General features: G+C 52.9%; 1 protein-coding gene across 7 annotated transcripts in view; it reads right to left on the bottom strand.

Moving 5' to 3' along the window:
- JADE2 (jade family PHD finger 2) overlaps positions 1-23,279 on the bottom strand; it is an 84,237-nt gene that overhangs the window by 54,512 nt on the left and 6,446 nt on the right. For 5 of the 7 annotated variants that reach the window (XM_052771961.1, XM_052771967.1, XM_052771962.1 and 2 more), the window contains exons 2-4: positions 22,185-22,242; positions 19,093-19,178; positions 6,524-6,681 (exon numbers count right to left, since the gene is read on the bottom strand). In XM_052771961.1, coding sequence (XP_052627921.1) covers positions 6,524-6,681; positions 19,093-19,178; positions 22,185-22,242 — 302 coding nt within the window. The remainder of the gene's footprint in view (positions 1-6,523; positions 6,682-19,092; positions 19,179-22,184; positions 22,243-23,279) is intronic. The other 2 variants (XM_052771966.1, XM_052771965.1) reach the window with 1 other exon arrangement.

The following is a 23,279-nucleotide window of genomic DNA, read 5'->3' as shown; positions in this document are numbered from 1 at the left end:
ATGAGCTGGAGGGAAGAAAAAGAAAAAAAAAAAAAAAGGAAAGGAACACAAAAAAAAGGATCATGTTAAAAAAAATAAAAGCTCTGCTCCAAAAGATACACAAACTGCTGCAGAATCCTGCCTGCCCCTTCTGCAGCAAAGCCCAAGGGAAGCTGCTGATGAGTCAACAGCCAGCCTCCGTCGCCGACCGAGGAAAGGAAGTCCAATCTCAACACTCGAGAACAAAGTGTGCTGGTTCATAACAGTACATGCTGAGAACGAAGCCTCGGAAAGCCCTCCCCGGGCTGGGAGCCGTGCTGCCGCAAGGATACAGCCTGGCCGCCATCCAGGGCTCCTGCTGCCCGCGGAGGAAGAGGGAGAGGTGAAATCCAGGCATTGCCGGGACGTTTGCATCGTGCCGTCCCGCTGCCGGGCCAGCCTGGTCGCAGCTCCTCGGCGCTACCACGCTCCACACCGCGGCCAAGATTGCTCCCGGCGTTATTTTCTCCCTTCGCTGGAGCCGCTCCCTCCCTGTGCTGGCTGTTCTGGATGTGGCATCCAGCCCTGCTGGGATGAGCTGGTCTCCACTCACCAGGAGAAGAAGGGAAGAAGAGCAGGGACGTGCCCTACTCCTACACCCATTACTGGTGCACCAGTTAATTCTTCTCCCCGCCCCAGTACGCTCACTTCCAACACCGCTCCCTGCGAGCTGACCTGCTCTGGGTGCCTCCTCTTGCTCTCTTTTGCAATGATGCTGGTATCGCAAAACCACAACATGGAACACCGCTGCCAACAACTCCGCACCCTCTCAAAGAACTGCTGGACCTCCCGGAGATGTTGGGGCAACTCCCTATGGGACTGGAGTCCACTAAAGAGCAACACAGCTCGAAGGAGATGAATGCCGGGCAGCTCCACATCGCAATCCGGGCACAGCCAGCCCCGCACCAGCTCGACGCATGCCCAGCAGCGCAGCAAGGAGCTGCTTTACCTGCGTGTGTGGCCATCGGAGGAGAAGGACCAGAGGGGACCCGAGGGAGGAGGACAGGAGAGTGACACAAACACCGTGCCGATGTCGCAGACGGCATCGCCGAGTCGGTACTCGCAGAGGTTGTGCCTTCCTGTTGCCACAGCACTTGCTGTTTTCTGATAAAACAGGGCCACAGCAACGATGCAAGTAGAGATCTGCAACACCAAGAATATCTGGGAAGCCTGCCAGCAAGAAGCAGCCTTCCTGCTCGTCCTCCCGCTGCGTGCAAATTCACAGGAAACAGAATCTACAGCACATATTAATGTGGCTTAATGCGAGATCCAAGAGCCACCTCTAGATCCTGCCTGCATCCCTGTCAGCCTGGGGAAGGAGCCACATGCCAAAAATGTTAAATCATTAAATAAACAAGGAATTAAAACCCGTACAGGTGCATAAAATACCACGTAGGTGCCGCTGATTTACGGAGGGATGCTCTGCCGAGCAACCTCAACGCATCGCTGTGCGTGGCACCGGCATCGCTGCCAGTGGGTAGGGATGAGCCCGGGTCGGGTCCCCGCTCTGCAAAAAGGGCTTCGCACCCTCTTACAAGCACCCGTGGCAAACCAGCAAGGCCCACTTTCCTCTTGGGTGTATCACGGCGTGATTCTGGGAAGACAAAGCTCAGCTAAAGCTTCTCTTTCCCATTTACAACAGGAGTGGTACCTGCAGCCCTGATGCTCCGAGACCGTTTCAGTAACTCTTCCTGCTACTTTACCTTGCATAATCCTTAAACTCAAGCCGTGCTGAGATGCTCCAACATTGCATCCAGCACCCAGCTGCGCTCCCACACCAGACTGGGACCTTGTACCCAGCTCTACCACTGACTCATGGTGGAAATCTCCGTGCCTCAGTTTACCCAATTGTAAAATAACTGTAGAGCTCACAGAGGGGCTGTAAGGCTCATCTCTGGTTCTGGAAAGCCAGTGGAGATCCCTCGGCTACGGGCTCTAACGGAGGTGGGATGTACTGTCATCACTGGGATGTAGCATCATCACCACCCACATCCCAAGGCGGGTGACCTGGAGACGCGCGGGCAGAGGATGCCAGCCTGCCGCTCCCTGCCTGTCGGAAGGGAAACTCGCCTCGAATCCTCATTCCCCTGCTCTCATCCGACTGCAAGCGGCTTTTCTCGCCACGCTGGAGCCCTTCAAGCTTTGGGCAATTCTCAGGCGTGTTACCGTACAAAATAAAACCCTTTTCAGTAGCGACGAGCCAGAAATGATTGTGGAGAGGAAAGAGCTGAACTCCTGCACTGCCTGATAACCCTGGCACGTGGGTGGCCGTCGGCAGCATCCGTGCCTCCCAGGACACCGAGGCAAGAGATGCTGCACCTCTTCCCCCACCGCCTTCCTTGTAACTGCACTGCGATTTGTGCTAACCTAGAAAGGTCCCTCGAGTTTAAGGTGGCTCTTAGCAGAGGCATTTTGAGACAGTTGCTTTCTGGGGAAAGCATTCCTTAAAATACAGCTCTTTCCTTCTGTCTCACCCCCAGCTTTTGACATTTTAGAGCTCCAGAAAAATAAAATGTTTCAAAAAATCTAATTTTCAGCTTTGGAGGTACAAAACCTAGAGGCAGGGTGCGGGTAGGAAGAGCTGGTTTCCAAGCGCCCAGGCGAGAGATGAAAAGAGCAGCAGCGGCTGCGTACAAGGCACCTTTCCGAGGGTGAGATCCGTCTCTGGAGTGGGAAGCGACTCTCGCACCCTCCGCGACAAAATCTGCTCGCTGCCCATCGTTCAGCCCAGGAACCAGACCCCTGGGGTCGCAGGATGATGGGCTGAGTATTATTTTGCTGGCAGTGCTTGCCTGCTCTCCAGCTCCCGGGGCTCTAGTGGCTTCTCCCCCCCCCGCCTCCCTCTGGGAATTTCACATGGAAATGGCTGTCAGGAGTGACAACGTTAGGACTGGATTACCACGGGCATCCATTCCCTGCTGCCGCAAAACTAAGGGCAGGATACTCCGTCACACCTTTGCATTACACCTTCGAGATGGGGGGGGGAAGCAAAACGCTGCCCTGACAGTGAGAAAGAGCGGCAGTTGCTGGGCTCCAAATTTCCCCAGTCTACAAAAAAATCAGTGCTGGGAATTTTTTTCAGCAGAGAAAGGAATTTGGATGGCCCATATCGGACACAGGGAGGATCTGCTGGGTTTAGGTGAAATTTTTTGTTTTGAGTAGGGAAAAAAGGAAGTTTGGAAGCAAAGGGGGAAAGTGGTGCAGAGCCCGTGGGGCAGCAGCCGCAGGGTGATAGCAAAATCAGCAGCTCAGGTGGGACCAGCGAGGTACCCGCTCGCTGCTGCCGGGATGGAGACACGGGCAAATTAAAGCAATTAAACTAGGGAGGTAAATGGAGCTGTAAGGCCTTTTAAGGCTGCTCTCTTTAGGCAGATGAAATATAGTCATCTCCTGTAAAAAACTACTTGACATTTCTCCAAAGGAGGGCAAGCTGCAAGAGGGAGTTGTCTAACACTGGTGATACGAAAGGGACTGCAGTCTTCATCTGTCCTTGGCAGTCCGAACGCTGCTCTCTCCATCTCTTGACTCTCACATTGGTGACCCACGTGGGAAAACATTGAGGGCAGGGACGCTATCGGAGGGAGAACTGCTCGGGAGGAGCACACCCGTCTCAGCTTTGCCTTCTGGTGTGCATGTGGAGCTGATTAAAAAAAATCTGGCAGTGTCACCCCTTGTTCCCCTGGGATGTGCATCATGGCCACGAACCAGGTGTAACCATTAACGCTGCCATAAAATGAGCTCTTCATTCCACTCACATCGCACTAGCGAAGGCAAAATGTCCTCAACAGGCTTCAGTCCGAGGACAAAGCCCTTCAGGCCATGCCTGCTGTCCTGCCACCAAAGAGAGATGGTTCAGGCAGATGAGACACGGTGCAGGACAGACAGATGGAGCAACAAGAGAGGAAAGACCTCCGAGGAAGATAAGGCTGTGGGTAAGCAGCACGATCCCGCAGCAGCCCGGGAGGAGCAGCCTGGGATGAGAGGGGCATGTTGCAACCCAGAGGGGCTGCAGAAATCCACCTGGGATTAGCTGAGAGTGATGGAGCCACTAACGAGGATCTTTGAGAGGTCACAGAGAACGGCTCAGATTTCAGATGACCAGAAGACGACACACATTATCTGCCTTCAAAAATAAAACTCAGGAAAACCACTGAAACAAACAAGCCATCTATATGAACGCACGTAGAAAATAACACAGGGTAAGAACCACCCGACGTGGGCTGGGACCTCGGTGGTGGGTGGATAGGAGAGGAGCAAATGGGACCCGTCTTGACTTAGCGAGGCTTCAACGATACCTGTCAGGAGATGCTTGCCCGTGTCCGTGGGCTGTGCCGAGACCTCTGCGGGGCCAGGCTTCCTCGCACGGACACGCGGTACGCTAGCTCGGTCTGCCGAGTTTAACTCCGACGAAGGGGAAGTCACAAACTCTTTGGAGAGCAAGGCTTGAACTCAAAACGGTGTTGAGGCATTGAAGAAAGAGCTGGAACTATTGCAAGAGGCAATTCGTCAAGGATTATGGAATAGCACCGAGCTCGAGAATAATCGAATGAGCAAAATAACCCCAAGAATTAGGAAATTCTTCAGAGGAGGATCTGATGGGGAACTGAAACCGAAGCTCAAGGTGAGTGGGCAGTGCCAGGCTGTGGTGGGGTCTCTAATGTCCCCTCCGAAGCCCGTGGGCATGTCCCTGTGGTGACACGGGCAAAACCAGGGGAAGCCTGGAAGACGGTGACAAAAATGTTCACAACTCCAGAAAACACGACCTTTGATGGAAGCTTAAAATAAATGGATCTGCTTAGTCTAGAGGAGAGAGGACTGAGAGGAAACAAGATAGCGGCCCCCAAAAACGTGAAAGATATTGGGAAAGGGCTGGTACCAGAGCGGGACAGAGTGGGATGGGGACCTGGGAGGGATGACCTGCACCAGGCATTGGCAGAGCTGCCCCGGGACCCCCACAAAGAAGGGCTCAGGGAAAAGCAGAGGGGCATGTCTGCAGCCTGCCCCATGCCCCGGCAGCCCCCCGGGCTCAGAGGTCTGGGATGCAAAACCTCACCCGACGGAACGCCGGGAAGCAGCGCCCGCAGGCAGCCCACTGTTCAGGCTGGCTTTACATGGGCACCGCCAGCCCAGGCAGCGCCGAGCTATCACTTTTCAGCTGGAAATAGCACCGGCATGAGCCCTCAGCTGGGGAGCAGAGCGCTTGTGAGTCCAGACTGCGGTTAGCTATCAAAGACAACTAAAAAAAGATATTCCACACATAGGGGGTTTTTTCCCCCCTCTCTTTTTTTTGGTTTTGTTTTTTTTTTTTTTCCCAAGGATTAAATCAACTCAACAGCCCCCTTTACAACTTCCCTTTTGATGTGTTCAGACTCATTAAAGTTTCATTTCTTTCTCTGTTTTCCCCGGGGGAGGAAGGGGAACGTACACAAAAGTTTACTTCAGAAGCGGGGTCGGCAGCTGCAGCAGCAGCTGCTGTTGCTGTGGGACAAGCGGAGCCTCCGCCGGCCTCCGTGCCTTGCCCAAATCCCTCGGCAAAACGCGTCCTCCCGCAGCCGCCCCGCTCCCACGCGCAGCCCCAGCACCACGCCGGCACGATGCTTTTGCGAGTGTTTTTGCAGGATGCGCGCCCAGGGTCGCACGCCACGAAGGGAGCACGAGAGCTGCAAAGCTCCTGCAAACCCTGCGAGTTTTCGGGCCCCACTCTGCCAGTTTTGGGGTCCAACCCTGCGAGTTTTGGGGTCCCTTTCCAACCTGCCCGCTTCCACCCACCGGCAGCACCAGCCTTTCCCCCCACGGCTTCGGCCATCGCCCTGGGATAATCCCCTGCACATGGCGAACGGGTAGCAGCTCCCCCGTTTCTTTTCTGCCCGAGCAGCTGTTTAAGTGTCTATTTTAAAACTCAGTTCCCTATTCTAAAATAGCTAATGAGACACCGATCTAGGCCGATAGACATCGTCTCTACAAGATCCAGGAGATGCCTGTCTATTCGCTGGGCTCCTTTTCCCAAGCCCCAAATCTCAGCATGCCCATCACGTTTCCAATACGCACCAACAGCTTACATGGTAAAGAGGGAAGTTTTTAATTTAAGGGCCAACTCCTGCACCCCTGCCATGAAATACCAACGGCACAGCCACGTGCTTCTAGACGGAGATGCATCAACCAGCCAGGCAGAGGCTGACGTTCTGGGTGGTTTTCTGTTGGTATTTTTTTACCCTCCCTTTGATTTTATCAGACCTTTTTAAAATTCCCCGACCAAGAGCAAACAAGGAGCTGGCCTGCCTGGCACGGCTCCTCGCCGCTGCCCGAGAAAAGCCGGGCGCACCCAAGAGGGACTTTCAGAAATCAGCTGCCCACGGCAGGGTGCGGTGGGATGTCCCCGCGCATCCCCTTTACACGCTCTCCGAGATGGTGTGCACCCCACCGAGGCAGAGGGGACCCCACGGAGGGGTCCGGCCATAGGGGATCCTGCAGAGGGGACCCCACGGAGGGGACCCCGCTCGCTTACCTGACCACGGGCTCCGGGATGGCCTCGGCGCTCGCCGGCACCTGGACGCCCTTCTCCCACTCCTGCCTCCAGGGATCGGCCAGGACGTAGTACTCGTCGGGGCTCAGCTGGAAGGAGTCGGGAATCTTCATGGCCGTTATCAGATCCGTCCGGAAAACCTGCACCGGTAACAAAAAAACAAAATCCAAGAGGCAGGGTGAAGGGGACTGGCAGAGGCTGGGTGCACGCGTGGTCGGGGAGGGTGCCCTGGGGAATCGGTCCCCAAGGGACAGCACGGCGAGTGCCTGCGTCCCCAACGGTATGGCTTCAGGGTGGCATTTTATGTCACCTCCAGGGTGAGATTTGGGCAGGAGAAGAAGTCACGCAGGCAGGGACGGGCTCCCCTGCTTGGCCAGGCAGCGCCGAGAGTCTGAGCCCCTGCGGCTGCAAGCCCTGCGAGGTGCCCCAGCCCAGGCAGACGTGAAATCCAGCCGCAGGGTGCAAGCTTGGCCGAGACACGCACCAAAAAAGTAGTATTAAACTAAAGAAACAACAGGCTGCTTTCTCTTAGGGGATCAATGTTTTCAACACAGCCACACAAATATCTACTCCAAACACCGAGGGGCGTACAGCAACTGGGGGCTTCTCCACGTTCAGCCTTACTAGGAGAAATACTGTTCTTGACATGAATGAAGCTGTGGGAAACACAGAGCCACCTCACTGCCCCGAGCAACTCTGTGTCCCCATCATGTCACCTCACTGCCCCGAGCGGGGACAGCCAAAAACTGAAGGTACCCATCAGGGCTCGATTGCTCCAGTGGTGATTGCACACCAAGGAGCAAAAGGCAAAATAAAGCTAGGCTGGGTTACGCTAGAGCTAGAAAATATCCAACTAAAAGGTGATCTAGGTGCCTGCTTAGACATCCACAGCCAAACACACAGAGATTTTTCCTGACCCAATACATCTCCTGTGAGATCGACACTGGACCCCTCCTCTATGACAATCCTCCAGCCCCTCAGACAGTAAATGGGTTTGTTCTGCATCTCACTTCTGGCCCTGCAGAGTCTTCCCCCAATACACCACAATGAAAAACTCATTCCAAAAAAATCCTTCACGGTAAATAAGGTATTCCTTCCAGAGGGCTGCCTGACAGCAATGACTCGAGCAATCCTGCCTCTTGCAGCATAAAAATAAATTGTAAATGAAAATGGATGATTTCTCCTCTCTACCATCTGCTATTAGCTGAAATGATAACCAACGGTGCCAGCAATCATGCCTGGACACCATCTCACTCTATCCACTGCATCCCTGCTACTTCTGTGTTACCTTCTGGGGGGCCAGGATGGATCAGGTGTTTTCTTCAGATGCTATTTATCTGTTCACAGAATCTATTCTCCAAATGAGTATTGCTTTGTCAGAACCACAATAAATGATACAATATGGTTTTACACTTTCGATACACAGATAACATGCTTTGGAGAGTATTTGGGAAACCAAATCAGCAGAGATGCAGGAAACTAGACATTAACTAAGACCACTGAGACCAGTATTTAGGTCAGTTTGTTTAATCCTCAGAGTCTCAGCTGCTAACCCAATTAGAGTTAAATACAATACATAAACAACCTTTTCTATGTTGGGACCTCTCTGAATTTTACTGGTACTTTCCTCCTGATGCATCTGCTTGGAGACATTTTTGACTGCATCTATATAAACCTGATTTGAGTTGGCCAGACACAGTCTCAGCACATCCTTCAATAAACATAATTAACAGCCTACATATTACAGTCAGAATTAGGCTCAGTTTGAGAAAGATCGGCTTCCTTTAAGTCTCCATGTGCTGCAAATGCACGGTTATGGATGCCACAGTAACCTTTTACTGTGTTGCCAGTGTGAGAAATTAAAAAGAAAAAATTAAGAAAAAAGTTAATCAAACACGAGAAGGGATACGTGAGATGTCCGAGTCCTTCCAGTGCCGTGTGTCTGCACACCAAAACAAGCGAAGTAACCCCACTTTACCTTGTTTTCTAAAATACGGTGTACAAACACACCCCCTCCTTGACACCCCCCCATTGCCAGGGTCACAACTCGGGCAAACAACATCTCCGTTACCCAGTGCTGGTGCCCACCTCCGACGAGGACGACGCAAACCCGAGCGAGCCTCCCCACCCCGGACCGCTCTGATTTGGCCGACGAGATGCTCCCCCGTGCCTGGACCACGCGCGGTCGAGGGCGGCATCGGGGGCCGGTGCCACCTCCCTGCTCCGGCCACCTGCACCGGGGCAGGAGCGTTGCAGCACTTCTACGCCGCTCCATTTGCAAAACCGTTATAGAAAACGCTGGTTTGGAGACACTCGGCCTTGGGATTCGTGGGCAAAGCCAGGTAGGAATGGTTTCCAAAGGTGCTGGGCACCCAACAGCTTTACAGAACTCCCCAAACCGGACCCTGCTGACATGTAAGTGCCCTCCACCTCCCTCTCCGCCAACTCGGCTGCCTCCCGAGGACACCCATTTCAACGCCGTGGCTGAACATGCAATCAGGAGCAGGGCATCACCATTTCATGGCATGCAAATCTAAACAACTCCTCCAGGAACCTACCCGGCACGGTGCCGGCAGCACAGCATGATCACGCTCCTGCCGCAGGGCACGACCAGCAAAAGGGGACGTGGGACTACCCTTTCCAGGGCAACTGGCCCCCAGAAAAGTCCAGCCGTGTCGTTAACCTGCCCTGAGCAGTCTGCCTCCCCCCGGGGGGCTGGCACCCACCGCAGCGACACCCTTTCCAGAGCCTTACCCCAAACAAGAATCCCCGTTTTCTTTTGCAAAGTCAGCACCGGGCGACAGCTTGAGAGGGGACGGGCCCCGTCGCTTCGAGGTTAACACCGGCGGTGGGCAGCCACGGCGGATTTATGTCAACGCCTGGCCCATCACCTTCCTCCTACCGATGAAGAGGGAGATGGAGGAGCCTGCACCGCCTCGTGCAACCGGTCCAGGCAGGAGCTGGCAGCACCACTGGGGAGCCCTGGTCCCCCCCGGGGCTGCCGTCCATGGGCAAGAAATAAAACGGCTCCATCCGATCCTCGTGTCAGAAACTAAACATGCTTTGCTTGGCTTATAATTATTACTTAGGTAATTTCTTTAGTACTCTCAGCTTTTTGCTGCGGTCATGGCTTCGGCGGTTCAGGCGTCCGGGCGGCATCCCACGGGCGGCTGGCCGTGCATCCCACACCACTCACCGCTGCTCCGAACCAGCGGGACCAGCCTCGCCAACGCTTCGCAACGTCCTCAGCAGATGCAAAACCCTCCGGCAAACCGCCGCGCGTACCTCGCAGCCTCCGCGTTGGAAAACGCAGCAACGGCATCAGCCCTCGGTGTAATTTCTCCCCTCTGCATGGTGTGGATCCCAGGCTCGTGTTTTCCTGCATTAAGTCTTCCCCAAATTCATCCCCTCTGGCTCTTCAGCTCACATCGGCGTAGAAGCTTAGTTTTAATTTTAAGCCAAATAAGCACGATTGTATCTATTTCCCTGAAGATGATAAGACACATCGCAGGCTGGATTTGCAATCTCGCTACTTCATTTATTTAGTCCTTCTTGGAAAACAGATAAGCTCGCCCATCCAAAGGCAGCACGCACGCCCGCACTTTATCACAGCGATGCCTCTGTCTTTTCATGAAAAACTGGAAATGCTCAAATTATTAACTATCAAAGCAGAACACTTTAGAAATGATAGAACGGCACAGAAATTGTAAAGGAAAGCAGATCAGTTGTCTGGAAATCTCCCAACAGCTAATACGCTCAAATTGTAATCTAAATGTCTTTTTGTTTTGAATTGTCTGGGATTAGGGTTGGCAAAAGACTCAATTATTCTACTCAAACTCTTCTGAATTATTTATGAAAACCAAATAAAGGATAAATTGGGCACTGATGAACCGAGGACCTGGCGGTGAAGAGAAAGTTGGGTACCACAAAACAAGCAATTTTCCCTCAATAGGAGTGTTTACTGTTTCTCCCCGGCCGCAGGAGCTGACAAATTGTCTCCGAGGCCAGGCTGCTCCGCTCCCCACTCCCCCCGCCACCGCCGCAGCCCTGGCCAGGCTCTGTCCTCCCCTTCCAGCCCGGCAGTGGGATCCAGTTTATTGCCTATCGATCTGCCGGCAACGGGGAAGGCCAAACCGAGACGTTCACTTTATTACCTCTGCTTGCTCGGGAACCTCAGGCAGGTTTCAGCGATGCTCAGAGATGCATCGCACCAATGCTCAGAGATGCATCGCACCGATGCGCAGGGGCCAGCCTCACCCTTCGCTATCGTCAGCTTTAAAGATGGGGAAAAAAGAACATGAAATTGCAAACTCCCAAGACATTTTTGCCTTCGTACTGCCAAGCGAGAGGGACCAGGAGTCGGGGTCGGCGTGCTCGTGCAGCCTCGCACCCCAGGCAGAAGAAAGGCACAGGGAGAAACTCTGTCTCTCGGTCCCCGCTGATCCCACAGCCGCACGCATGAGCCAAGAAGAGTGTTTCACGGCAGGGCAGAAGGAAAAGGCAAAAAGAAGGGAGGTGCCCAATGATCCGGGAGCTGCAGCAGGAAGGTGAATCTGGCAGCTCCTGCCGGGGGCTGCACCTCTCGCTCCCCATTGCCAGCCCTGGGCACCCACGGCAAGACCACCCCCGCACCCTGCCACGGGTCCCGCTGCACCCACCACCGCCTTCCCACAGTGCCTACAGAGCACCAGATTATAACATGCAAAATGCAGGTGTCTGTGGATATCACAGTGATGGATAAAGAGTAAGAATGGATAAAAATACTCCTGAAGATACCATTCCTCGGCACGAGCGTACCAAACGAGGCAGGAGCGGCAAACCATCAAGTACTGTCTGAAAGCAGCAATCACTGCAGCAGCTTCCATCACCTCCACTGCCATTCCCAAAGCAACCCATCGGCCTCTCGTCTCGCCTTCCCAGCCAGCTTCCCCTGCCCACATCCATGTCGCTCATACACGAGGCGGCAGGTTAATTCCCAGTGTGATCCCACCAACCTCCCCTGCAGCAGCTCAGGTCACCAACACAGAGCTCCTGCTGCTCCAGCTTACCACCAGCTGTGTGGAGAAGCTGCCTGACACAGTCCCATCCAGATCTTTTTGTGTAGGAAACAACTTCTAGGCAGTTCTTGCTCCCTGGACCGAAGAACTACTGGGCAGTCACAGGCTCGAGCTCACCCCTCCTGTCCCAGCACCACTGCCAGCCACAGCCTGGTCCTGCGGATCCAGCCGCTCTGGGTCAGCTCCGTTTCCAAGGTCTGTAAGCCTTTAAGTTACCCTCGGCACTCACATCTCACTGGCTGGGCAAGCCTGCGTTACTGATCTCTACTATTTCCCCATCCTTTCAGCCCACCAGTTTGCGGTGTTGGACTGACTGCCTCCCCAGGACAGCTGGTCCTGGCGGTGCAGGAACGTGAAAAGTCACTGGGATACCAAAGCCATCGCATTCCCCAACGATACATCAATATTTTTTGTTATTTCTGTAATCTGCTGTTGTGAAGCAAAAACTGTATGGATTTCCTCTAAAAAAAAACGTAAAAAACCCCCGAGCTGATTAAATATAACACATCTTCCAATTTTCACAGCCTAATGCTTCACTCCACTCCAGCCTGGCGTGGGAAGGATGCTCCTGTGGTTACGGCAGGGACCTGCAAGGCAGGGGTTGGATTCAGCTCCTCCCGGAGCCACCAGCACCTCGTACATCGGGCCGCTCCGCTTCGCAGATCTGCTGCTTCACCCGCCAGACGCAGCCGTTCCGTCGCTCCCTGCACCCTGAGACGGCTGCAAGGCACCTCCAGGAACTCTCCCGTGGACCAGCATCCATTTGTCCAACGCCTGGAGAACCTCAGAGAGAAACATCTACCCCTGGGAGGAGATGCCAGGGCACACGGTGCCTCGCTGCGACGGGAAGGGCGATGGGCATGCCGCGAGGCATCAGGAACGCCGCGCTCCCATCCCTCCCTTAGCAAAGGACTCGCAGGCTGTGCCGCTTTGCAGCAGCATTCCTCCTCCGTCTCTCCCCCGCAGCCAACCAGCCCCTCTCCGAGCCTCTCCGCCACCTTTCTGTGCAATCCTCGTATCGATTTCCAGGTTCTCTGACTCACTCTCGAGCCCCTCTAATAAAGTGACCCTGCAATCTCACCGCCATTCAGCTCCCACTTTACGTGCTCCGTCAAGGACTCAGCTTTTCAAGCGACTGCACTGTAGCTCTGAGCCTGCCAATTATTCCCTTAGCCCCAAATACCGACCCGAAAACACCAAATTCAGATCCCGCGGTAACAACTTTCCGCTTGTACGAAACCACCTCCTGGGCGAGAGCCAAAAAGCTGTATCTGTTTGGGGCTTTAAATCAAAATGAAAAGAAAAAACTCATCTAGCGCTGGTTTTAATTAGCCTTTAAAAGAGCAGCCAGCCCCGGGACTGCCGCGCAGGATCCGGCACGGCCGATCGCACCCGACGAGGCGGCACGGCCTCGGCATCACCCAACATGGGTATGCAGCCGGGGCCGCCGGCTCCAGGCGCCTGCTGCCAACCAGCGCGGGTGAAAACCGGCTCCGAAGGGACCAGGCGGCTCAGCCAAACACAGATGGGCTCCAGCAGGCCGGATCCCTGCTCACGAGGCTTTCCGAGTCAGTAGGAATTGTGTTACGCATTTTCCCCTGCGTTTGCACCCTGCTGACCTTGGGGCTTTTAGACCTTGCTCTTGGGGCAGCGGGACAAGCTCCATCCCTCCTCCCTGTCCTGGGATGGGATGGGATGCAATTTTGTTTATACACAAAAACATCTGTATCCCTGGAAAAGTTTTAGCAAAAAAAAAAACAACTTTCCAAAGCACTCCACAGCGCACAGCACCGGTGCAAAATGTAAGAGAAATGAAGCCCATCGTTCAAAATCAAGTGCATGGTGGAAGGGAGAGGGTGCACAGGAGAAGCGGGAATGGACTGGCCACAGCCTGCATCTGAAATCTCACACGTGAATCTGTTCCCTCCTATAACCCAACAAATCTGCAATCCTCCCCCGAAGCCCTCGCATCCGCAGCAGCGATGCGGGATCTCGCACGGACGACCTCTCCGTAGCGAGCGCAGGCGGCTTGGCGCTCCGAGCATCGCTTTGAAGGACGGGCAGCAGCGGGACACCGCACGAGGGACGCTGGAGTGCTTTTTGACACCGAGATAACAGGTTTTCTTTAGGTTTCGGTTCAACACACTTTTTTTTTTCTCCCCTGACTGCAGTCCTGGCAGTCGTGTCCTGCATACCCCTCCCCTGCCATAAATCCCTGCCTCCATCCACACCGGGAGCACGGGAGTCTCCGGCTGCCTCGTTTGCAGGGCTCCCTCCTCGTTTCCAGCTAGCACTATTAGCCCTTCACTCTCTCAAGCATAAAATTGTTTGCTGTAGCTCATGAGTCACAAGGATTTTTAGAGAAAGAGAAAACAACGGGAACAATGGGAGCCCTGGGAGTAGTTTTTGGTTGTACAAACTGTCTTCGTATCAGCTTGAGCTGGTACCTCTGTGGGTGCAGCCCTCGGCTGCCCAGGCAGCTCCCCTCCAGGCCCCCCAGCCCTATTTCCCTGCCGTTATATCACGTTTTTCCAGCCCCTTCCGAAACGAGATGAGCAGCAATATTCAGTAGCGAGGCTCCGAAATGCAGCAATGCCTGGTGTGTATCTGTAAGCAGTGATATTATCTGCCTGTGGGGAAAAAAATACTTACTCTCGTGTTCATTTGGGAGCCAGCCTGCTATCTCTTTATCTAGTCTTGTTTCCTCTCGAAATGCTGAATGTTAAAGATTCAATGAACAACAGAATTTAAAATAGGAACAAGAAGCATTTTTGTCTGGCCCTTCTCAGCATTCAGAAGACAATGATATTAATCTGTTATCCCCACGCCGGCCTGGGAGAAGTGACAAAGCCACCGCAGTCAAACCTTTCAACAGAGATGGATTTTCTCCTCATCCAGCCCAGTAAAAGCATGTCCAGTCTTGCTTGGCCATATTTATAAAAGCCCTTCTTCAAGCATGGAGAGCGCAGGGACTAAATTCACATTGCACTGGGCCATTACATACCCATCGCAGGGAAAAAAACCAAGACCTAATGCACTAAGAATTACTTTTTAGAAGGGAAACAATGAGGATGTTTGTTAAAAGGGTTAAATCCTTGTAAAGAGATATAAAAAGACATCTTTCAAAACACGGAAGTAGTATCTAAACAAGGCAAGCAGAAAATAATGTAAATTGTATAAATTTGTGGTTTCCCCTTCATCTTGAACCCTGCCTGCAGCTGCGGTCCCCTCGTCTCCAGAAGGTCTGGACCGAAGGAGAAGGGCGATGAGGATGTCCGGTGAGATGAGCAGCACCCGCAGAGGAGAGCCGAGACCGCGCAGGGCTCTTCGGCTTAGAAAAGGGACGGCTGGAGGGGTGTCAGGCAGGTGGTTTGCACAAAAAAGCAGGGGTTTTTTTTTTCTCCTACAATATATTCTAGCAGTGTAACTCATTGCAGGGTAGTGTTTCGGATCCCAAATAGTTCAGGAGCTAATGACTAACACACCGGCTAAGGCAGTGACTCAGAGGCAGCATCCGAGGGAGTCCCCAGGCCGCTGATGGCTGGGAGCTGGCAGATAGAACCGGCGACTATCATTACACACTTGCCTTGTTCTTATATTCTCTCCTTAGACACTGACAACTGTTCCCTGTCAGAAACAGGAGAGAGGGCTTGATGACTGCAGCCTAACCGGCGAGGCTTGCGCTCGTATCCCCAGCAGCACTATAGCCGGGGGCAGGATTGCACCAATACGCCACTGAAAGAAAGAGAAATCCGTACTTCAGGCACATCTTATTCCCCGCTGCAGATTCACCATCCAAGACAGGGAGGACCCGGGCGAGCATCCCCCTCCCTCCAGCTCCTGGGGCAGGGAGCACGACCAGCATCTCCTCGGCCGGCGGCACCCGGGGATGGGTACCGGCCACCGCGCTCCGTTTGAAGCCAGGTTCAGAGACACAACGAGCTCTAATGAGATTAATTAAAATGACCAGATTGGTAGACCGCTATCGCTGCAGATGCACGAAGCTGCTGGCAGCTGCCCACGTCCATCCTCTGCCTACAGGCAAAGGCAGGGCAGGAGAGCCGTGCCCGTGCCCGGAGCACCATCGGCATCGCGCCGGGGCTCTGCCCCGAGGTCTCTGCTGCCCAGGCGTGGGGCAGGGGAGGACAACTGTCACCTCTGCAAGGGAGACAGCCCAGACGGAGGCCTGGTGCCTGGGACACGTCAGGCAAGAGCCCCGTGACAGGCACAGATAAATATAATCACCCTCCCTGGCAATGGCCCCCTTCGCGGATGTTTACAAACAGCTCAGTACTTTTCCATGTTAAGAAGCTTGTTTTTCCAGATGCCTTGTATAGGGTGGTTTTTAATGTGTATAGTTAATCCCTTCTCACAGAGTCTTTCATAACAAACATCACCCCCTGACCTGGCTAATAACTATGTAACACTAATGCTTTTAATTTTTTTATCTCCTGCTCGGGTTGTCAGGGGGAATGCGGACGGCAGCTCGCAGAGAATCGGGGACGTGACTTCGAGAGGGGCAGGAGAGCTCGGCGGTTCCCCACGCACACAAACCCCCCCGCTCCCCCCAGCCCGTCCTCCAGCATCACCGCCCCGCGGGACGTGCCCGGACCCTCTGCACCTGGACAGCAGCTCAGCTCTTGATGAAACTACAAGCCATGTGTAAACCTGGAGTTTGAGTTACTGTTTGAAAAGGCTTGTCCAGCCCCAAAAAGTCTGGGGCAGACTGCCCCGGTGGGGTTCAACATCTGATAAGACATTCATCATGCTCTCCCAGTTACCCTCCTGTGGTTTCCATCCTCAATGGGGTAGCAAAGAGAAAGGTACTTCGCTATTTCATGTGAAGTAGTTTGACAGTGGTGTGGTTTGTTTTACACTTCTCGGTACTTGCTCCAGCGGGACACGACGCCCATCCCAGTCTTCACCTGAAATCCTCCAGGGCTCCTGTGAGAAATCCCACGGGATATGCCAAACTCCGCAGCGTTTCACAGATGACGGGCAGTGGATCCCACACATGGACCAGACGGGTTCACCAGTGCTCAGGGCAAGAGCAAAGTTGGGTCACTCGTGGAAAAGTTTGGAAGATGCTGTCGTAGAGGAAATCCATAAACCGGCGCTCACTGGAGCGACCTCCAAACCATTACCACACACCGCTACGGGTCTCGGACCTGCCGTGTGGACAATCCTGTGTCCAACCCCAGGGATACACTCTCCTGACTGCTGGGATTCAGCTGAATTCAAGCAGAACTGGATGCCAGCAGCCGCGGGGGAGATGCAGGGTAAGGGGAGTAAAGCTGAGATCTGGACCACTCCCATCTGCTCACGTTCCCACCACGCTTTTGTAAAAGATGGTTTGTCAGCTTGAGCATCCTGGCCAAACTCCAGCTTGAGTAATTACACATCGCCTCCCCGAATTCCCCTGGAGTTTCAGTTCAGATACGCCACCGGGGTTCACTTTCTGTCTCAACTGTTGCTAAGCTGGGCACTGTTAAGCTTTTGCTCCACTTTATTTGTTCCAGAGCTACATTTCACTGAGAACCATCCTCTGGACATAACAGAGCATGAAGCAGAGGGATGAGCCTGGCCTCTGCAGGCCCCACATCTGACGTCTCCCTGGGTGCCGTGGACTAAGATCTAGTTTTCACTCCAGCTGTTGCAGAGCAGCAAAACTTGGATCCGGGTCTGACCATCCTTCATCAAGTGCAGAAGCATTTTCACTTGGACTTATACCCAGTAACTTCATTAACAGCCAGGTAAACTCCTAGCTGGCTGATAAAGCCAATTCGTATTAAAGACAAAAGTGTGTCTGTACCAGTGATGCAGAAAGACATCTCCCAACACAGGCTCTCTTGGAGGAGGATTTTACAGGGTGGCACGTATGGCGCTGTTGGTGACGCATGAGTCACATCCTCGCGCATCTAACCAGGTCTAACGCCAGGCATCTCCGCGGGACTCCTGAAGACACCTACACAGCTAATCTGATGCCTTTATGGACGCATTGGGCACAGGGATGGGCAGTTATTTCAGAGAGGGAGTAACGGTGTCCCAGAGGGAGGAGATGCCCTAAATGCTTCAATTTTTCAATGGGGTATTCAGCTCACAGAATACACCCCCTTGCCCATTTCAAGAGACACATCTACAAGCAAAAAATGACATTACCAGCCCTAATGCACAACTTTCTGACAGCCTTGTCAGCAGCCAGTGACATCTGCACCCCTGGTCTTTGCTCACTGGAGTGTTTCCAATTACCTCAGCCGGTAATAACAGCTTTTCAGCCCCTCTCTTTACCCAAGGCACAAACAACTCGGACTTTTTAAGTTTCTGTCCACTGCCAACACGTTAGATATATCAATGTAAATCTGTCAGAGCGGTAAGAACTAAGTGCAGCTGTAATTCAGGCAGTGACCACAGGAAAACCTCAAAATCTCTACTCAGCTTGACGCAAAGGGGGGATGTTAAGAGAGGTTTGCGCTTACTGGGCCACAGCCTCAGGCGAGGCGTAACGTGGGGGCTTGGGAAGGAGTTTACAGCCTGCGAGCAAGCATCGGCCATGCCAGCTTCACCTGCTTCTAAACCTAGCTCCGTTTGACTCCGGACCCCGGTCCAGAGGAAAGGGAATGCGAGAACAATGTCCCTCTGGCTTCGCTCACGCTGCTCTTGAAATGAAGATGACCACCGCTAAACCCTGCAGTTGCTACAACAGCAGCTCATGCCTAGTATAGTTTCCACGTCTAGTGGAAACGTATCCAAGGCACGTGAGGGAAAACGGGGCAGAGCATCGTACCTTCCAGCACGGTCCTCGGGAAACACCTCTCCTCCCGACCCGGTCCCAGACCCTGCACCGCAGAGCGGGCAGGGGCGACCTCGGCAGTGTCCCCCCCGGGGTGGGCAGCGCTGCCCGTACCAGCTAGGAGCGACGGACAACCCTGCGGCAAGGTCGGACACCAAGGGTCTCAGCTTAATGCCCTTGAGGCCCGCGACAGGAGGAAACCAACACAACATAATCTGCAACTCAGCTGTGCTGTCTCTCATTTCAGGGCTCTCTGTACCTCCCACTTATTCACGGGGAGAAGCCTCCATGCCAGCAAGCCACCCTCCCCTGGCATCAGCGCTATGACCCGTGCTATTAATGAAAGGGCATCCAGGCAGGCACCCAAACACTCAGCACGTAGCCACCCCGATGCTGCAGGACCTCCCAATCCCACCAAACTCAACCTCTCCCCACTTCCATCAACAGGGATGGAGTGGGCACAAGGACCCCCCACCCTTCATCAGAGATGCCCACCGGGTACCTCCGCCTGCTCCCTCCCAGCAGAGCCGAGCACGAGGCTGAGGCTGGCTCTGCACCGTGGGCTCTGGCTTCTTGGAGGATGCCCTGTCCTGGCACCCACCGGCCACGGCCAGCCGTGGGCACGCCGGTTGCCACCACATCTGGGCAAGCACGGCCCCGGGGGGAAAAGCTCTCCTTTGGCAAAAGCCTAAAAGCCCGCCTACCTCAGAGGGCTTCTTCTCCTTCTGCCGTGACCAGGTGGATTTGGTATTCGGAATTTTGGAGCATCTGGAGGCGGACGTGGTGTGACCTGCAAGGAGGCAACAGAGACAGGTTACCTGGAAAAGAGACAAAGTTTTTTCCGTGTCTTTGTCACCAGCCCCACTGCTTGCTACTACAGCCTCAACTAACACTTTGGGTCAATGCTAAGAGGCAGTAATACCTTGACATGGCACTGTTTTTGTGCACATCCCAGGGTACTTCGCCAAAATAGATGAACATCACTTTCCTGCTGCTATAGATGAAACAGAGGCCTCTGAAATTTAAAAACACTGTTTTCAAATGCAGACATCAGAAATGAGAAATCCAAAGTCACGAGAAAGAACAGCTTCTAAGAGGGAATGAGCCAGGGCTCATTCCTGGAATCAGGAATCTATTGGGATCATGAATTAAGGAGGTAAGACTAAAAAATTTCCAACAAGTATGCTTAAAGACAAGCATCTGAACTGCTCGAGGACTTCAGACCCCCTGGTCAAAAATATTGACCAAGTTGGGTAAAACTCCTCTGCCCATGCCAGGACTAGTCATTTCCACGCCTGTGTGCAGTTCAGCATCTAGTGGGACTCACGCAACAGGACACATCGAGTGAATGCACTTTACACTTTTCAGTAGTAAGGCAGCATTTGCTTTGGGATTACATTACTCTGGGAGTATTACAAATGGACTCTCATCATCCTGACTGGAGCAGTATCAGCATCACCACTACCACCTCCACAAGGCAAGGGAAGCTAACACCTGAAATGTGCTGGGACCATTATGTCATTAATCTCTATTTCCAACCTGCACGTGTTACTATCACTCAAAAAAAAAAAAAAAGCTGTATGTATTTGGTAATAATAAACAATAAACTAATTATTGGAATCTTTTTATAATAATGATGACAGTTGGGTCTTCTGCATAGCAGGACCCCTCCAGGTTCCACTATATAAAAATGCTTTTGTCAGGGTGCAACAAATTCACTATCGATAGGCCTATTTAACACTGATTTTACCCTTGGACGGCTGAATAGGAGGAAACACCACTGTGCACACAAGCAACTGCCAAACACGATGGAGCCATGCACGCAAGGACTTCAGGAGGGGCTCTGGCCAGGAGCCGAGCTGGCACAAGGGACCAGGGCTGTCCCGGGTGCAGGACTACTGCGCTGGGAAATGTGCCTCCCTCCACCAGCTCAGGCAATTGAGTCCCTCATGAGCCCAGATAAATCTCACATGCCTGATTTTGCTTGCAGGGGAAGAGGCACTAGTTCACCTTGCACTCTTTTACTTGATAAAGCCCCTTTCTCATACTTGTAAAATCAAGACCAGGTCTGATGGCATCAGTCATTCCCGAAGGACAGCTGTTTTTCTGACTGCAGTGTCAGGCTAGGTGTCATTAAAGTGGGCTCCACGCATATGCATTTTTTTTATCATTTCAGTACGTAACAGGACTGCGTAGGCAAAGCCCACAGCAGAAGTCCCTACGCTGCAGCCGCCGGGAAATGCCGCTTTATTCGGCAAGCTGCTCAAAGCATTGCAGCAGCAGATCCACAGTTTACACTGAGAGATCGAGTCACTACTTTCCACCTTGCCCCCTCTCCTCAAGCTACAATGTGGTGCTACAAGTACGTAGACTTAGATAACATGCCACTACCATCCTTCCCTGGCAGAGGCATAAAAAAGAAGGTCATCACTTTGTTTACAATTATCCTGCAGGAGAGCATTTGTCAACAGCTTAGATATCACCTGCAGCATAAATATCCAAACCCAATAGAGATAAGGCCATGTTGTTTAATACCGTGATTAAAGATGCCTTACCCCCGAAAGGCAGAGAAGCCAGCTAGCGGGGCTCGGCTTGGTAAGCCTTTGAGCATCTGGGGATTAGGAGAGGGGAAGTTTGGAGCACAGCTTCCAAAACAAACCCCTTTCTGAGATAGAGATGTTTTATTTTACGAGAAGCCAGCAGTGTTGACAGAGCCTGAAACACTTTCCATAGGCACGGCTCAGCCCCCAGACCCCCCCAGGGCTCCAGCAGAATGGGGGTCCCCCCCAGCAGCCAAACAGCAGGTTCCCGTCGGCAGCAGTGGTGCAAACTCCGCTCACGCTGACAATTTTTTTGGCTAAAGCTGTGGGAACGGCAGCCAAACCCAGCAAGATCAGCCTTTCCATAACCCCCTGTAATCTCCCCATCATCCTGTTAGGAAAAGGCCCAGAAGTTTAGTGTCTTTAGCAAAGTCCCTTTCGTTCTCGGATATCCAGCAGCCAGATCCTGTAAAGTGTGGAGAGCAAATTCCCAGCACGGCCCAGATGAAATTACTGTGACATTCGTAAGAAACCAAGAGCAACTAGTAGGAAACTCCGGAGCCCAGACAAGGGATTAGACTAGTGCCTCGAGGGTACTGAACACTAAGGCACTGTGGTATGTCTGCAGTGGGTGAAACCCTGGAATAAGTGGGAGAGGAAAGCGCTCTATTTATAGCCAAAATTCAGCACACTTGCACATGTTTATTGTTGAGCACATGCTTCTGTGCTTTCCTGAATGAGGATGAAGTGAGGTACATGTTGAAAAGCAAGCGTGGGCTTGCAAGCTTTGCTGGCTTGAGCCTTATCCCTTTTCCCACGTCACTCTTCAGCTCGCAAGAAGGGAACAAGGCGGCTCCGGTTTTACCCTGACTCCAGTAAAAACTTCCCTTTCCCCCAGTACAACTCAGTCAAGAGCTAACTAGTCTCAGGCTGCAGCTCACAGGAGAGGACAACTTGTCTACAGAGGGTGTTTGCTTCGTTAGCAGATTTGCAATCAACAGCTCTCCCTCGCCCAGACTCCTCACACGAGGGAGACACTCTCATCAGTTAAGAGGAGCCACAGCCGGGTGTTTAAATTGGTATCAGCTTGTTGCTGCATTTCTGACAAACCCAGCCCCGCGCACAGTTCATTGTGCAGACACTTCCCAGTAAATGCAGTATCCTCCACTCTTTGCAAAGCAATTATTCAAGCGTTTTCCCTGCTGGAGGTGAATTGCTTAGTTATCTCGTTCAAAGCCTTGAATTAAAGGTCTTACTGTCAGTGGTGTCTGAGTTATCACTGCTGATCGAGTACTTGCGTCGTTTTTCTTCCATCTGTAACAAAAGAAATTGAACATTACACTTAATGCCTAGGAAACTCATCTCAGCACCAAATCACTGCTATCTCTGAACATCCGCACACCGTGTTATCCCAGCACGAGCCAGTACTTACCCTCAGGACAGACAACTACCCAGGGGCTTACAAAAGGAAGAAAACAATCCTCACAGGGCTTTTTTAAAAAACTTTAAGGGTATCGGTGTCTCTCCACCAGCTTTCCCCACTCCTAGGAGGTACAGCGAGTACACTTTCATCACTCAGCTTTGCATGGCAATTTGCCTATGCGGGGATTTGCTACCAAATGCCTCTCTCTCCCTCTGCAAGAGCATCGTCACCGGAGGATGCCCCACCACGGAGGATGCCCCACCACGGACCACGGCACTGCTGGACGGGACAAAAGACGTGAACCACCAGTCTGGGCTGCAAATTTGAGAGGCGCGCAGACAGAAGAATGGAAACTGCGCGCACTCTCAGTATGTCTGCAGGGGGAAGTCCGAGCATCCCGGAGCTGAAGAGGACCCCCGTGTACAATGAGACCGGGGTTTTACCCTCTGACTCATCTTCCCACTCAGGCGGTATCTACTTCTTTTAAGACTTCTGGTATATCTGTCACACAGCTAGCATGCGCTAGCCAAGCCTGAAGCACGCTTCCCATCACCCAGTGCTGCTCTGCCTGCTTCGGCACAGCCGTGCAGCCCACCGCCAGCACCGCAGCTCCCGGGGGGGTCAGCAAGCAGCTTCTGCCCAGCTGCTGTGACTTCTCCATCCTCTCAGAGACAAAACCACAGCAGTTGGGTACCACCGCACCGCTTAGGAGGACAGGAGAGCCGTTTCAAGCTTGGCTGCTGATTTGCTTTGTGACTTTGAACAAGCCCCAGAACCGCTTGAAATCTGCAGGTTCTCCTGAACTCACCCCTCAAGAACCAAGCACTCAGAGCTGAAAGTCAAGTACCTGTACCAGTAGGTGCTTTGAAGAAAGAAAGAAAGAAAGAAAGAAAGAAAGAAAGAAAGAAAGAAAGAAAGGAAGAAGAAA

The sequence above is a fragment of the Harpia harpyja genome, chromosome 20 (assembly GCF_026419915.1).
Source record: "Harpia harpyja isolate bHarHar1 chromosome 20, bHarHar1 primary haplotype, whole genome shotgun sequence".
NCBI lineage: Eukaryota > Metazoa > Chordata > Aves > Accipitriformes > Accipitridae > Harpia > Harpia harpyja.
This window is presented reverse-complemented; position numbering and strand designations above follow the sequence as displayed.